This window comes from Falco cherrug, chromosome 11, assembly GCF_023634085.1.
Source record: "Falco cherrug isolate bFalChe1 chromosome 11, bFalChe1.pri, whole genome shotgun sequence".
NCBI classification, from domain to species: Eukaryota; Metazoa; Chordata; class Aves; order Falconiformes; family Falconidae; genus Falco; species Falco cherrug.
This window is the reverse complement of record NC_073707.1, coordinates 33402315-33419008: the sequence shown is the minus strand read 5'-3', so window position 1 is coordinate 33419008 and position 16694 is coordinate 33402315. Positions and strand designations below refer to the sequence as shown.

At 48.8% G+C, this 16694-nt stretch overlaps 2 protein-coding genes and 1 long non-coding RNA gene across 21 annotated transcripts in view; 2 read left to right on the top strand and 1 right to left on the bottom strand.

The window, feature by feature from the left end:
- LOC102058242 (arylacetamide deacetylase) overlaps positions 1-15284 on the top strand; it is a 74498-nt gene extending 59214 nt beyond the window's left edge. Inside the window, exon 6 of the transcript XR_008734408.1 lies at positions 15270-15284. The gene's annotated coding sequence lies outside the window, so the exon portion shown is untranslated. The remainder of the gene's footprint in view (positions 1-15269) is intronic.
- Positions 1-16694, top strand: part of MBNL1 (muscleblind like splicing regulator 1) — a 111571-nt gene that overhangs the window by 4209 nt on the left and 90668 nt on the right. The window contains exon 1 of one of the 19 annotated variants that reach the window (XM_055723506.1): positions 5380-5523. The exons of 15 other annotated variants lie outside the window; for them this stretch is intronic. Coding sequence is in view for 1 of the 4 variants with exons in the window: in XM_055723503.1 (XP_055579478.1) it covers positions 5772-5780 (9 nt within the window). In the remaining 3 variants the exon portion in view is untranslated. Of the gene's footprint in view, positions 1-5379; positions 5524-5631; positions 5781-16694 lie in introns of those variants that run through there. 3 more of the 19 variants (XM_055723495.1, XM_055723496.1, XM_055723503.1) reach the window with 3 other exon arrangements.
- Positions 1178-5180, bottom strand: LOC106631769 (uncharacterized). The gene is made up of 2 exons (XR_008734409.1): positions 4874-5180; positions 1178-2717 (listed from the first exon to the last, which is right to left on the bottom strand). It is a non-coding gene; the product is annotated as an uncharacterized LOC106631769 (long non-coding RNA).

Here is a 16694-nt window from a genome sequence, read left to right as displayed (position 1 = left end):
AGAAAATCTAAACATATTTTCACTTTATGTCCCTAATGCCATGCCTGTTACAGCACGACTCAGGGTCTTCCCTGTAAACCTTTCCCTTCAGGCCATTTTGAAGCAGGGACTGAAGTGGGATGTGCTTTTATTCTCCTTGAGGTGTAGCTGTGAAGAGGATGCCGACAGCAGCCCTCACCTGGGGCACGCGGGACACACTGGTGTCCCTCTGCCGTGCTTGCAGGGCTTTGGCTGGCCTGGGCCCGTTGCTGGCCCCGCGCCCCTCCAGGCCGTGCTGCAGAGGGAAGGGCAGGCAGCCGTTGCAGAATTCTGGAAGTCAGGCTCTTCCTTCATTTGAGCCAGGGCTGCATTTGCTCAGCCAGGAAGGTTCCTCTTTTCTGCTCCGCATAGTGGAGCACATAGTGACTCTAAAACATAAAATATTACTCAGAATATTTTCTCTGTACACAACATGTTTCCCTCTTCCCTTGTCTCCTAATTTAGCTCTTTTTGTTTGAATGACATAAGAAGATAAGTGTATGATGACCTATTTTGTTCTCTTTCTCTGCTGTAAGATTAGTCCATCGTCTTGTATCCTGATGGTAGTGGTTATCATTATTGGATGATAATCTGGGAGACCCCTGGATCTGAGATTTCAGCCCGGTTTCCTCTTTACCCTGTCCTGCCTGGACATCTTGTTACTGCAGAGCTTGTGCTTGGCTTCTGCACTCTGAGGTTCTGCCGCCTGTAACCTTTATAAACCTGTGTGAAAGAACACGTCTGCTTCACAGGATGTAGTGAGAAACGACCTCACAGATGAACAGGGTGCAAACGTGATGATAAGGCAAAGCGGAGCCGGGCTGTGTCAGAGAGGGGGGCGGGAGGCGTTGGAGCAGGGCTCCTCGTGGAAGCCAGCACCAGAAGTGCCTGGCCAGGGCAGGGCTGCCGCCCCCAAGTACCAAACCCAGCAGGCAGGTCACTGTGTGCTGCCACATGGAAATGGACTTGATGGGAAAGTGAAACTAAATGAACCCAATTCCCAGTGCAACCAAGAAAGGGCTGTGGAGCCAGGCCCTTTAAACTGGGGGTGGAGGGGCTGGGGAAGGAGCTGCTATTCCCGCTGTGAGCATCTTGGTGCCCATGTGCCCGCTCTGCCGCTGGTGAGGCCAGACAAGGAGGCACAGTTTAGACAGCAGGGTTTTGTTTTAATTTTTTTTTCAAGGTAGCTCTGTGCATGGAAAAGATCATTTGTGCAGATGGTGGCCTACTGAAGTTATTTAAGAGAAATCTGGGCAGTGAGGAATTTGTACAGAAAACTTTGTGACCGAACCAACCGCTTTGAACATGCGCAGCATACTGATGTAAACGTACAGAGAGGAAACAGCCTCGTGTATTTCTTTGTGATGGAACAGAAACAGGAAAAGCAACAAATGATCCATTACAATATTCCTTCCCAGAGACTACCAAGGTGTGTGCAACCAATGCTGAAGTTATCTGAGCAGTACATCTATACCACTGCTGCTTTATATAATGACAGGTGAAGTCATGAAGGTCAGGCAAATGTAAAACCATGATGGGATACTTTTTTATTGATTTGTGGATTTTTTTATTGATCTGGATTAAATTTTAAACACAAGTGTAAATTCACAGCATCTTTTCCTGAGAGGGGAAAAATGAATGTTTCTTTTGCATCTTTACAGTCTCTGTAAAAAAGTTTTACGGTTTCTGTTAAAAAGCCCCAAAAGATAAACAGGTATATCGGAAAGCTCTCCCAGCCAGTGACATGCCTTTGTTTCCGTGGGTGCTCGGCCCTCCAGGACGCTCCCCGAGGCTGCTCGGCCTGAGCAGTCCCTGCGGCGGGAACAGTAGAGGCATCCTGTTTCCAACAGTGGGTTCAGAAGTGCCATGCGGTCTGTTGCAGGGTGTGATCAGAGCACGCAAAAAGAAAAGTTAATTATACTCATGCCAGGCTGTGTAATACAATAAAAAGTCTTACAAAGGAAACAGCTAGAGTTCAAATCTTGTGCGCAGGTAATACTATTTGTCTCCCAAAGTGAGGAATTATTCATTAAAGCTGAGAAGTGCATTATCATCTCATTTCACAAAACTAAGTCTGCTCAGTTCAGCCCCAAGTATGGATTAGGGAAAAAAGCATATTTAAAGGCAGATTTCTTCTAGTCCCAAGCCTAATAAATGTCAAAGCAAACAGCAAAGTGATGTGGCTTATTCTGTTACAGATTGAAGGATGTGGGGGAGGTAGTTCTGAGCAATCACTTGAAATTTCAGAAGTCAACAGAAGCTTGGTATCTATAAATGAGTAACAGTAGTATTCAGTTGGGGTAGAGATGCCACTTTAGTGCTGATTTTTTTTTTGTTTGTAAGGTAAAAATAAATGTATTCTAGAACAGCTGGGTACTGGTAACAAGTGATACTCAGAATCATAAATACAAATTATACAAGATTTGGGGGAAAAAGACAAGCATGAGAGGGAGAAGACGGAAAGTTCTCACAGATCTATAACCTCCAGAGCATGGGGTAGAAAAAATGAAGTTGGAACAAGGTGTCTGTGTTGATGATGTTTAACACAAGCGAGTTGTGCTCCCGATATTGGAGGTAAATACTGTGTCTTTTTCCTGGTCTTCTCTGACGTTGATGTGCCTCATAGTTTTCCTGTAGTCACTATTTGTGTTGTCTGGGGATGAACATCAGCCTCACATACATGGCATGGGAGTCCCAGGCTGTGGAAACAGAGGCTGAAATTAAACCACATCTGAAAATAGGAGCCTGCTTGGGGGAAGCAGGTTGTGGGTTTATTTTCTGGCAACAGAGCATGGCTGCACCACCGCTGCTTGTCACAGCACCCACCCCAAGCATTGCTGCGGCCACTGCACGCTGCTGCTCAAGGGAACGTAGTGTGGTAGTAATGCCAAAAATAGTGAAGAACAGAGGGATTGGAATTCAGAATAAAGTCACCCAGGAGCATAAGGTGTAAAGGACAGAGGTGCTTGGAGTATCTGGTGTTTCCACACGAAAGGAGGTGAGCAGCAAGAGAGGTGTGGGGCACCAGGCACCCTGCGCAGCATGTGCACTGCAGTGTTAAACCAGCTCCTTTGGACCTGGGTGCTGGGGCGCTGGCCTGAGCTGTTAGGGCACCAGAAGGGAGACTGGACCAAATTTGAAAACTTAACCCCATGGAAAAGCCTTCTATAGCCTTTCTGTGTTTTACTTCTGAAGTGCATGGTACCCCACTCCTTGCAGCAGTCCCTAAACCCCTTATCTCACTGTGCATACCCCCATGCTGCCATACCTGCTGGTAAAGGACCGATGCGTACCAACTACGGAACTTCAGAAAAAATTGCCTCCTTGTAAATGTTATGATGTCTTTTTGGCATGGTGTCGATTACACTGGCAGCAGGACTCATCTGTAGGATTCACACTCTCTCTCTTGTGAACACTCTTTTATTTGATGGATCTTAATTTTCACAGCCAAAGCGAGGAGAAAGCTCTATGGAGGTGGAGCTGCGAGCATTTGACATGCCTGTTTTAGAATGCTTTCCCAGCCCAAGAGTGGTTAAAGCCTCAGTGGAAGATCCCTGTGGCCACTGCCATTCCTGAAGAGAGGTGGGAGCACGGGGCTGGCAGCAGTGGCTGTGGGCAGCCACGCTGGGCAACCAGCAACCCGCTGCCCCCATACCTGGTGACTGGGCACCGGCCTGGGCCTGGCACCCATGGGAGCTGCTCATGGAGGGGGAAAGGGGTATTTCCTTGTCTTGACTATTTGTCCTACCGTTACATTTAGTGATGGGGACCAGGGAAGGACAGAAGCTGTTGGAGCACTCACCATGAGGCAACGGTTCTCAGAATTGTTGCCTATGGAAGAAAACAGAAATTGAAATTAAAAGTTTAAGGGAAAAGAGAATAATGGAGGTTTTTTGAAAACGTGTGTGTATTTGCATCGAAACGCACTCATCCTTGTCAATAAACAGTTGCTTCAGATGATATACTACTTTGGAAAAAAATACTAAGCATATGTCTCCTGGAATGATGGCAAATATTTGCAGGGTTTGGGTGTGATTTTGGCTAATACATGACTGCTGCCTTGATATGAAAAGACGAAGTCAGGGAATGCTGCCACTGGTTTTATTAAAATGATAAAACATAAAGAACTGAAAAAGTTTTCAAAGGCACAAGACTCTTTTATGGTAAATGGCAAAAGGAAGAAGAATTAACAATGTAAGAGGTGTATGGCGTGCCTTGGGGATGGAGCAGACTGCATGCTATAAAAGAGAAGTATAGATCAAAAGAGTAAACCTCATCAGGGTCAGAGGAAGAAAGATCTGGAAAAGGGATGACAAAAGGTCACTTAATCCATTCCCTTGCCCCTGGCGGAATGGAGCGTACTTGAATCACTCCTCCAGATGAGTGCCTAACCCTGATTTAGTACCCTTGTCAGTCCTTTTTTTACCCTCTGAGTCCAGCCGAGTCTCTCTCCCTGCAGTTTAAGCCTATCTTCTTGTCCTCACCACCACTGACACAGACACGAGATTGTTTCCTGCACTTTGCAGTGTCCTTAAATCTTGGAAGATGGTTGCTGTGCTTCCCTCAGTCTTGGCATGAGCGGGCTGTTTCCAGGTCTTTCCATCATTTCGACCCCACCACCATTCCCAGAGCTCCTGTCCCACTTCTTGCATCCTGGTGGGCTGACACTGGTGGGACCGGACCCTGTGTGTGCCCCCGCGCCCCCCCCACCTGGCAGCCTGCCTCTGGTCCCATGTTTAGGTATACATCCCTCTCCTGTCCCCCAAGCACCAGACTGCTTTGTTGGGGTGCCTTCGCACGTGGCCCTGGATGTGGGTGGCCGGGCAAGGTCAGACTGATGCCATGCCAGACTGACCTGTGCTGTTGTAGCTCCTTTTCCTGCAGGCACGCTGGGTCTCTGTGGTGCCCAGGGAGGCTCAGCACAGCGCCCGGCCGCCGTGGTGGGTGCCGGCCACCAGCTCTGGCCGGAGAGGCCTCCTGTGGAGAGCAGCATGGCAGATGGCACAGGGCCTGGGAGTGCAGCTGCCAGCCTCGGGGCTGGCCTGGCCGGGGCCATGGCCGCTCTGCGCCGCGGTGTTTGCCAAGCTGCAGAAAGGCGGGAAGCGGGACGGGGGTGGGGCGCGGTATTCTGGTGGCTCCGGAGGGAGCCCGGCCCCGCCGCCCCACGGGCCTGGAGACACGGGCCCGTCCCGGGCGGCGGTGCCAGCGGAGCGGTGTTGCCGGTGACATTTCCCCCTCGCTTCCCTCCCCCTGCTTTGCCTGCCTTTTTTTTTTTTTTTTTTTTTTTTTTTTCCTTTTTCCCTTTCCTCCGAAACCGGAGGCGGCGGCGGGGCCGGGCACGTGTGCTGGGGCTCGGGCACCGTGACTCATGAGGCGCCGGGCCGCGCCGCCGCGGGGAGGATGAGGGAGGCGAGTCCCCGGGGGAGAGCAGCTCGCGACGCCCCCGCTCTTCACCTCTCCCTTGGCTTCGCTGCGCCCGGATCCCGGAGGCTGTGCCGGGCTTAGGTGAGTGCGGCCGAGCCGGGCCCCCGCCGAGGGCCTGCCGGGGCGCGGGGCTGCCCGCGGGGCCGCGGCGCGCTTCCGGACGGGCGGGGGCGGCGGCGGAAGCGGGGGCCGGGGCCGGCGCGGGGAGCCCGGGCCGCTGCCGCCGCCTCCCGCCCGCCCGCCGCGCCGGCGGCGCTGACAGCATGCGCCCCTGACTGGGCCGGGCCGCCACCGCCGTGCCCGGGCCGGGCCGCCGCCCGCCCGCGGGCATGCCAGAGGTGAGTGCCGCCGGCGGCGGCAGGTGCCCGCGGCGCGGCTGCCCCCGGCCCGGCGCGGCCTCCCCCGGCGCGGCGGCTGCGGTGGGCCCCGCGGGTGGCGGCCTGGCGGGGGCGGCGGCGCGGTGGAGGCAGGGGGGGTTCGGGCCGGCCCGGTGGGGCCGAGAGCGGGGCCCGCGCTGGTGGAGCGGTGGCCCGGCCTGGGGGACTCGCCGCCCGTGGACCGGGAGCTCCCCCCGGCGCGGCCCGGGTGCCCGGGGCAGGCAGAGCCCGCGGGGCCGGGGTGGGCCGCCCGCTGTGCGGCGGCCGCGGCCGTGTCCGGGCGCTGCGGGGAGTGCGGCTAGACGCCCTGTGCGACGGCGGCATCCCAGGGGGGCGGGCGGCCCGGCGGCCTCCTGAGCGCGCCGCTGCGCTGCCGACCCCGTGGCGGCTCCCGCCTTACCACGGGGACGGGGCGCTGGGCTTCGGCCTGGGGGCTTGGGGGGCGGGCTTCGGTTTTGGAGAAAGCTCTTGAATTGCGAACTTTGTTTTGCCCCGAGTTACTGCAAACAGGTCGGTTCGGTAAGATGCCAGCGTAGTGGAAGAGAAAAACGCGGGGATGTCTTCTCTATAACATGGTTATTTTAGAAAAATACATGATTGTTTTTTTCCAGAAATTATTTATTTCCGTTGTTTTTTTGCGGGGGACCTGTGCCGGAGCGCTGGCTGCACCGGGGCCGGGGGTGCCGAGCGGGGGCGGCCCTGCGTGGGGCCGGGCCCGGGCGGGGAACGGCGGCGCCGAACAAAGAACCGGCCGGGATCCTCGTTAGCGCTGTGGGAAAGAGGTTCTAATGAAACGGCACGTTCCAAAGTGACAACAAGGAAACAGTTTGCTTGATGAATAATTAACTGACGGTGCTTACTGCTGCGGGGGAAGTTTGAGGGGCAGAGCCCGGGGCCGGGGATCGCAGCGCCGGCCGGCGGGGGGACCTGACCCCTGCCCGCCCTGCTGATGGAAAACAGTGCTGCGGCAATTTAACGTAGATACATGAGAAAGAAGTCAAAGGCTTGGCGTCCCCAGTTGCACTGAAGTGGGTGACAGAAGTGCTGCCGGTGGAAGATTGTGACGCGGCGGCACAGAAAGCGGGGTGTGTGTGTGTGTGTGTGTCCCTGCTGGTGGGGCTGGGCGGCTGGGGAGCGCGGCACCCACCGGGGCGGGGGGCTGCGGGGGCAGCGCGTGCTTTCGCAGCGTCAAATTTGTGTCACTCTGCTTTCCTCGGCAGGCTTCGGAGCAGATGTAGACTGAAAACTAAAATGGAATTGGACTGCCCTGGATTTAAAAGCTGGGCTTTCTAAGCTACATAACTTCTTCAGCCTTAGTTGAAACAGAAGATGTTTAAATAGAAGAGCAATGGTGATGACTGAATGTTCAAAGTTTCATAACCAGTTAGTCTCTAGACCTGAGAAAATTTTGAAAAGTTACAGCCTGCACGTTGTACGTATGAAATAGCGGTTATTGTGGAGCCTGTGTAGTTTACGCGACACCTAAAAGTGTAGGATTGTGCTGCTGTTACTTACTTGGGCTACAGGCTACAGATTTCGTACTCTGATATGATATGAAAGATGAAGTGACAGGGCATATTTATTGTCTCATTTCCTTAAAGCCATCGTTGGATTAAATTTATTTTGAATGGTGGGCAGGGGTCTGAGTCCAAAGATGTTCTGTTTTACCATGAGGCAGTTGAATTGGTGGGCAAAGTTGGGGCATGATGTGAGCAATTTGTAATTCACTTGAGTAAGGAAACGGTGTTAAAGCTGTCCTGTGAAAACTCCCCTCAGCTGCAGAGGAGGGTATGGTTTCCATACATGCACTGCACAGCGCCAGCATTCCCTGTGGTGGGAACAGCCTTGCTTTGTGATTTCTTTTCATTTACGCGGAAAATCCTCCTTTATGCTCGTTGTCTCAGAAGTGTTGTGAAGCATGGCTGTGCCACGTGCCAGATAGGCATGAGCTTCTTGTTTTTCTGGGCTGAAAGCTGTATTGCAAACATGGGAAACCGCCAGCTCGGATGTATCCAGTGCCTGCTGACAGCCCAGACCCTCCTAGGCAAATGCCTAATTCATGTTCTTCACCCTCGTGGCAGAAGGCATTAGGAGATTTAGATCTGGTGGATTAATGAGGTAATAATGACTAGTATCAGTCTTCAGCAGTATCAACAAAACAGTTTAATTAGTGAAAGCAGAGAACTCTTAATTTAAAATTTCTCTTGTTTATTGTCATCTAATTGCAGAAGTAATCATAATTCAGTCTTTACTCACAGGTTTTTCTGTAGGCAGTCAGGCCCAAGAAGTTACTCTTTCACTGGCTGGCTGCCGTCAGCATACAGTGTGTCCGAGGGTTTTCGGCCCAGTTTGTCCTGGTGAGACTTGGGAGATGGCGAAAGCGTAATCCTAAGAAAGATGCTTGAATGGGGGTTTAGTAGGGTGCCGCGTGGTTCCTGGAGTGCCTTGGCATCGCAGTGGCCGCATGGCAGGCACCTCAGTGGGGTGCAGTGCTGGTAAGGCTTGGTGCTGGACTGGTCAGCGAGGGGCACGCAGACCTTTGCTGCTGCTGGCGGTGCCGTGCTGGTGGGGCATGTAAAAATTTCAGGGTGTTTTGCTGATTTTACTTGAGACTGGAAGAGCTGTTAGTTCATTCTGCTGTGGGAAGTTCAACGGTATAATCAGAAATAAGTGTGAATCAAGCTGTATCAGGCCTTAAATGTAGACATTCATTTTCAGTTTTGGGAAGAGGTTAATTTTGTTTTGTGTTACTCCACCTCTTGAATGCCACTACTTTGTTGCTTCACAAAGTGTCAGATGCTGTTCATCATCTTGTAGTATCACTAGGTAGTAATTAGCGAGTTTATCTATATTCTGCTTCCTACAGCGAGGCCAAGGGTTAATAAACAAACATTTTTGTATGCCTCTATGACAAATACCGCACAGTGACAGGCATTAGAAAGTAGCAGGTGCTTCTGTTGGTTTCTTTTAGAACTGGTTTTGCATGGAGGTTTCTGGTGCTTGTCCAGTTTGCATGTTGCAGGAGCACTGAAAATGCAGCGTTCCAAAATTTCACAAGCAAGAAAGATACTGTTGGGAAGAATGTGTAATGTCATTTGCTGTAGCCTGTTCTCCAAGGGATTTTTAGAGGACTGGTGAGTGTAGTTGTTCTGTGGCCTTTGAACAGTGTCCAAGCTGCATCACTTTGCATTCTGTGTCAGATGCAAATCTGACTTCCCTGAATTTAGAGCCCGAGTATACTGGACACCTAGTATACATAGGTGTATATGGTGATACACATGGTGATGCATCACATCAAGCAGCCGAAACAAACATTAAATAGTCAAAAGGGTCCACAGGGCCGTTATTTTGGTTTCCCAGAGGAGACAGACTGGTAAAATGGTGTGTTTTTTACCATACTGTCCAGGATCGTTTATGTGGCCACAGTAAAGGTTCTTATACATGTGGTGTAGATGAAGGTCTTGTGGCCAGTTCAGATTAAAACATACGCTTTTGTCTCTGTTTCCTTTAAGTACTTGTTTTATTCTGCTGCTTCAGCTTTAATGCGAAGGTGGTAATGGCACAGGAATGCCTGTAATTAGGAGGATGAGCCTTAGCGCCTCTTGATGTCCAGAATAGAGGATGATTGCTACTTGGGAACTGCGTGTATAAACTGGGAACATAATTTCTCTAGCACATCATTTCTCTGATGCCACTAACACAGAGGAAGTCACACCTGTTGGATTATAAAAGACACCTTGCAGTAACTTTGCCTTACGCCTGTTTTAAATGCAAATGCTTTGAAGACCAGCTCATTAAGATGAAATGCAAAGTTCTGTTCCCTTTTGTTGTCATGTTTTTATAATTTTTGTCCATGCTGGGGATGACTTCTGTAACTATGGATATTTCTAAAAACATTCCTGCAACTAGTCCTGTCCAGAAGGAATTTTACTGTGGTTTTATTTTGTGTGTTGTTAGATGGATTCCCAGTGTGAACAAGGAAGGGTACTGATGTCAGTGATCAGGTGTTGCCCGAAATGATCTGCTTTGGTACTGTTGTTCATTTGTAAGTGGTGGCAGAATAACCCCACACGCAAACGCGGTGGGTTCAGAGATCTGCTGGAGTGTGAGCAAAGCTCAGGTTTGTAGGTCCAGGATTTTGGTTAATTGCTTTATCTGCCTAACATCTGTAAGGTGTGGAGTCTGGCTGGGTTTGATTGCTTCCCTAGGGATCTCAACGTTCAGATCCCTCCTGCTAGTTATAGCCCCGTGCAGGGCAGAGGGGGCAGCAGGAGGACCCAGGGCAGGCAGGGGCTCTGGGGCTTTCCTTTGCTTGTGCATGCAGTGGTCTCCACTGTTTGTGTTCCTTAGGGATTAGAGCAGTTGCCTATGATTATTATTTTTTCATTTTATTTTATTATCAGTTATGTGTTGTAAACTTAGCTTCCCAAGTAATGCAGCAAAGTAAAGAATATTTCCCTCCTACTACCCCATAATTATTTACTGAAAGAATAAACGTGAATGGATTTTTATTGCTATCCTTGGTGACATTTGGAGTCTCTTCTGCTGTGAATATGTGCAGTTGTAATTCCCATTGGTGTCAATGAGAGTTCGCGCAATTAACAAGGAAAGAGAAGGGACCAGTAAAACTGTGCCACATTTGTGATGAAACTCTTAATACATGCCAAGATAAAAAATGTACACATTTAATAGAATTGAGAGGTGAAGGTTTTGCATATGGCGTTTTATAAGGGACTGTGGTTCCTGTTAAGGACGTTCAAGCGAGTGAGCAGTCCACGTCACCCCTTCCTGTTCTCCCTTCAGTGGTCTGTGTAGGGTGAATGTCTTAGTCATCACTTTGCTTGGAGAATAAAGCCAGTGACAAATGTTTTACACTGTTAGGTGCATTCAGAACCAGCAGTAAATTGTCCTGCGCTGAGGCTGATTTGAAATGTCTTCCATAGCTTCAGTGGGAGCAGCAGGACGGCGATGGCAGCAGCGCTGAGCTGGTGCAGGTCAACGCGTGCAAGGCTGCTTGTGCCCGTTGGGCTGTTTGATGACTGCATGAGGGTTTGATGCATGCTGACCTCAGGATGAAATCCAGCTACCTATCAGGAGAATTGCTTTTCCTTTGGGATCCATTTTTTTTTTTTTTTTTATGTCTACTTACTGTCAGCTAGTACTCTGTGAAATAACTCATGTTTCAAATCAGCAATGCAGCATACAAATGTATAAAAGAATATTTTTACCCAAGAGATCTTTATTTTAGGTAGCTGGGAAAACTCCCTTTAGATGTACTATAAAGAAAAGAAGCCAAAGTTTGCGATGGATATAATCTGTCCTCGCTAAGTGCAGCTTGAATTTTCAATGGGATAATTGCTTTTTGGCATTAATTAGAAATATCAGCAGCAGTTTGTAAGGTAAAAAAATACTTCTGTCACTAGGATGCTAAACAGTGCGCTTCAAGTTCATCTTGTTTGAATCTATAGGTTACACTGGAAAACCAAGGAAGCCAGGACTGAGTAAACCACAGCTGGCTGTGAGTTTTGTGTAGCTGGATTATCATTTCCCTACGCCAAGTGTATAATTGGCATTAACTCAGCATGGGGCATGGGCCAGCGTGTGCTGCAGCCAGGCTGCCCGCTTAGCCCCTGGGTCTGCATGTCCTGCAGTCCCGATCCCTCGGCAGCTGCTCATCACTGCCAGTGAGCAGTCTTGGAGAGAAAGAGCTCCCAGCCCTTATTTGAGCACTGTCAGAAAGCATGCAACTGCCTGTGTTGCTCTTAGGACCTTATGCTTTTGGCAAATATGCCAAGTATTTGTTTTCACAGAAAAATATCTGGGGACATAAATATGCAAGCTGTATATCGGTGGCTGAATCGGAATGCATTTCAGCACAACAAAAATAAATAAGTACTATACAGGTTAAAATATGTCTAGTCATTTGACATTTTGAAAAGTGAGCTGTTGCATGGCCCTCCGTTGCTAGCCCAGCTGCGTTTGACTCATTTTGTCAGTTCTTCCTTTCAATTTACAGGTGGTGGTTTAAACTTCTGCATACGGTCCAGTTTTTCCTATTGGAAGTGCGTACCTTGCTGTCTGCCCCTGAGGGAGGCTGCTGTGATAAAGGGAGTTTTTTTCACTTACATACTTGTCAGTAGCGTTACATTCAGAGTTCTTACAAAAGCGCGTCAGTCTTGTTTGCTGTGACACAGAAGAAAATTAACAGAGTGTGCACTGAATTTTCCCCTTATCTTGCTATACCACATTTTATGTATCTTGTAGTGAGATGTTTTGTTTCTACGGTTGCAGACTTTGTGTTTCAGAAGATTAATAGACTTAGCAGCCCAGTTTGCTAAGCTTTGTGATGATAACAATGCAGTAAGTCATGAGACAGTTGCAGATCATCTGGCAAGGCAAAATACTTTTGGGCTTGAACTTGGAGCAGGTATTATTTGCAGAGAAAAGTAAAATGTTGAAAGCTTTGTAAATAATGTGTCCTGACTTGTGTGGCTGTAAGGTCAAGTTTGACTGAAGAGCCTGCATGGGAAGCTCAGTTGATGGCATCTGTGTTCACCCTTTATGCGTGCCCACAGACAGAGAGAGACAGCATTTATGAAGTATATGCATGGCATTTAACGCAGCAAGTACGAAGCATGGAATTGTTCTTCTGGCCGAGCTTGGGTGTGGACGCCGGCGGTGCAGGCTGGAGGAATGAGAGCAGCGCGGTGCCGGATGCTGGCCTCTTGCAGCCGCTGCTGCCCGTGCCACCTGGAGCGGCTCCCCACATTCCTACTGCACTGCTGGCTCCCGTGCAGGCGAGTCCGACTGGGAGCGGTGAGTAAGGGCTTGGGAACCCAGAGCATTTTTGGGCCCTGGGCCCAATCCTGCTTCCAGAGAAGTTAATGGGAATTTTTCCTTCTAAAAAAGGGATCAGAACTGCTCAGCTTGGTCCCGCAAGGCCCTCGGTGCTCCTCCCTCAGTGATCCTTCAACCGCAGGCTCCCCGCTTTGCACGGGGGGAGGGTGGTCCATGGGTGCACCACGAAGCCCACCGTGGGTCAGGTCAGCCCACTGCAGGGCACGTGGGATGGGAGCGTGCTCCTGAGGCCGCTTTAGCTCTGGCATTGCAGTGACGTTATCTGCTGCAGTGACTTCTACACAGTCTTCAAGGAGATAAGGTTTTCTTTTAAATTGAAGTAAAATGCTGTAGGAGAAAATGAAGTTTTCTGCGTTAATTGGGCCTAGATATACCCGAGGTCTTGAGCCCTTAAACTCCACACTCCCAGGGGCACCGTGGAGGAACATGCAGGCTCTGGGAGCTCACTGAACCAGGCAGATATGTCAGGTTTTCCGAGCAGGTTGCCAAGCTGAAGGCAGCAGTAATTAGGCCTGGATTCACCATAGAAAGTAAGTGTCTCCGGGTGCGCAGGCGCCCGAGAGCCGGTGCTCCAACATCTGCCGAGTTCACTTGGAGAGGCGCAGGCGGGATGGTGGCTGCTCTGGGGCTGGTGCTGTGGAACCGCCTGCCCTTCCTCCTCCTCGCTGATCCCCGAGGGTCTGTGCTCGCCTTCCTGACTGACACTGGCTGTTTCGGTGTTGCTTGTGCCATCTGGTTTCCATGGGAGAAAGGTCCTGTCAGCTGCACGTACTGATAAACACAGCATGATTTACTTGTGAGAAATAAGCTCTAGTCTTTTTTTTTTTTTTTTTTTCCTGTGAGACTCTGAAGCTTTGAAAAAAAATTGGAACAAAAAATGTTTCTTCCAGTGTTTGAACAACTTTATTAGTACCTGCACAGCATTCTTGACGTTGTACGATCACTGTTGGTTTTCAGTGAAATCCTTTCCGTATGTAACTTCATACGGGAATCCTTCAGTGCTCAAATACCTAGGCAAACTTAAATGGACTGAGACTTCTTCCACAAGCAGTGAAAAATCAAAGGTAGCGGGCCCATGATACTGATAATGTAATTATGAGCTTTTCAGCTTTTTTATGTGGAACAGTTAAAAATGTTCTGGGAGCAGGCGCTTGCCGCTATGACTTAGCTTTGCAGACTGCTTAGAAGAAAGTCCCTGGGAAGATATCTTGCTTGCTGCTTATCAGCATTTTATTGTGCTTCTGTATTTATGTGCAAATATATTCCATAAATAAATCTTTAATGATAGAATCTTTTTCTGAAAAGTAGAGGCAGATCTCTTCAGTTCTTCTAATTAAATACAGCTAACAGTGGTAACTAAAATATAAGAATCTGAACTTCTTTCACTCATTTTTCTGCGTGACTGGCAAAATCATTGCTTTGAGTTTGTTGGCTTGTTTTGTTCTCTACAACTTCTAAGCAATCTGTCTTTAATCACCATTTTTATGAAAACTGCTTTTTCTCAAATCTTTTCAGAAGCTACATTCCGAATATTCCGTGGGGTTTTGTAAGAGTAGAATTTTAAAGTTTCATATTTGGTATTTTTAACTGGCTTTTAGAGGTAAGAGTGAGAGTACAAGGAAGGTGGTAGTCTTTTGATGTTTTTCTAAAAATTCCTTCACTGTGGTGTTCAGTTTGGGTGGCTTGCACAGGTGTGTTAATGGGAAAGGGGATGCATTGAGGAGAACTGGAGGATAGGCAGGAGTCTCCCATGTGAGAAATACTATGGGAAAGCAGATAAAAGTAGTGGAGGGTAGGCAACGATGAGAAATGTTTTGGGTATTATGCAAGCCTCCACAGTTGCTGTGCAGTGCTGCGAGTTAATCGGAGCAGTGCTGGGGCTTGCAGGGGCCAGCGTGGGATCACTGGGTCTCCTTGCCCCAGGAGCTGGCTCAGCTGTTGTGCCTGCCTGAGCTCCCCGAGCACGTGGGCTCGCACCCTCACTGTCTGCTTGGCAGCGGGAAGCTCTGCCGTGGCTCTCCTCTAGAAAGAAAACAAGATGAGGAGCTGCAGAACTGGAGCTTGGCACAAGTGGCACCATTAAATGGGCCTGAGCACTTTTTAATATTGGGTTTTCCTATAGCGTCATTCTTAATGCTGTTATTTTGGATTGTTTAAAAGTCAAGAATGTTTATAAAGTAACTAACGACAGGGATGTAACCTCAATGCTTTAGATACTTTAAAAAGTGGTGTAAAATTTTTGGTCCACACCTGTGGTCCTTTGACATGCTAGCTTCGGTATTTTTATTCTGTTGCGGCAGGTGTTTTAGGGAAAGTGATCCATTTTTGTCTTGCATGGATATAGAGGCCATTTGGTCTGTAAGAAGAATTAATGGGAATGTGACGGTTATGCGTTCTGTGATGTGGCACCAGTTGAGCATAGGAAAGGTTGCCTACACAGTGAGCAAAAAGGGCACAGGTCACTTCTCGGTCAGGAAGGAGCCTGTACCGGAGACCAGCCTGTGAGCCCTGTGCGCAGGGTTTGGCTGGTGCAGGGGGCAATGCCACTCCTGTGGCCTGACTGAGGCAGAACAAGCCAAGAGCGAGGCACAGGCATGTGGTGTTGGAACAAGAGCAATCTGGCAGCTCTTACGATGTGAGACCATGAGGAAAACTAGGATGCAAGGGAGTAACACAGAGGGGTCTGTGTTTGTTCTGCCTCGGAGACTTTCCTTGATTATTCTGTGTAAGATGGGACCTCAGATGTAGTTCATGTAGCTCAGCCGTGCAACAGCCATAAACAAAAACTTAGCAAGGTAGTGGGTTATGACCCAATCCATAACCCAGAAACAAAAATTATTAAAGATCTGACTGGCCAAGCTGGAAACCCCCTGTAGCTACCGTTTGTGGTGATGCAGGGGAAGGTGCTGACACACTCACTGTACCTTCCATGCCAGGCTGCTGCTTACTTGTTTTCTTTTTAAATATAAGTTTACTAAGCTGAGATAGCAGCCTGTGGGTGATCTCCTGTGCCTTTGTGTGTTGCACCAGCAGTGTCCCTGTAGCTGGTTTTGCTTGGTTGCCCCAAGACCCTGTGCTGGTAGCGGCTGGGGTTTCTGCCACAGAGCTGCAGGTGTGATGGTGTTGCAGCTCCCTGCCCTGTAAGCACAGACCTTCTGGTTGCTGCAGTAACAAAAAATGATACCTTTTTCATCCTCCCCTAACTTCATCTTTATCACTCACAGCAAAAGGCTAAAAATGAGAGAAAAGTTGTATGCAAGCATGCGCTGAAGCAGCGTTACACCATTACACCAGCTGGGTCATTCAGGCATTGGGGATTCCATGAACAAAATGAGCATTAGCAAAATTCATCACCAAACCCAGCTCTTGATGGAGGGGGGAGGAAAGCTAGGCTTAAACCCTGCCACCTCGCTGCCATCTCACACTGGAATGGCCTTGCTCCCTCCATCACTCATGGCAGTTCTTCTGGCTGAGGTTTGGCGCAGAAGCAGCTGTTTGAAACAGGGGCTGTTAGTGCGTTGTTTTTTGTGATTATTGTTAGCTATGTGAATACCATGATTCAAGATGAACAAGCATAACAATAAACTATAGCAAATGCTGATTAAAAAATGGTCTCAAAGACATTTTTCACATCTTTCATAAAATAAAACATAGTCATTCAGGTTTTGTTCCTCTTTTTTAATACCAGTGACTAATTTGGAGCTTTTCCTTTGTGTCTAAAGACACATATATTTATTTAGCTTGGGTGAGATTGATGTGATTAATTTTGCATCATGTTTCTGTGCTGCTGAGCACTGTATGTGTAGTCATCTCTGTTAAATCAAGGAAAACGTCTCCTAAATTTGATTACTTTGGCTGTACGCTGAAGAATCATTTTGCTCTTGTATTAGTGCACAGCAGGTATCTTGTATACCTCAGATGGTGACAGAGCAGAGAGAGTTTAAGACACCTTTGTCTAGGATTTCGATTTTTACGTAAATAATGAAAAGAAATTACTTTAGATTCATTGTATTTTCT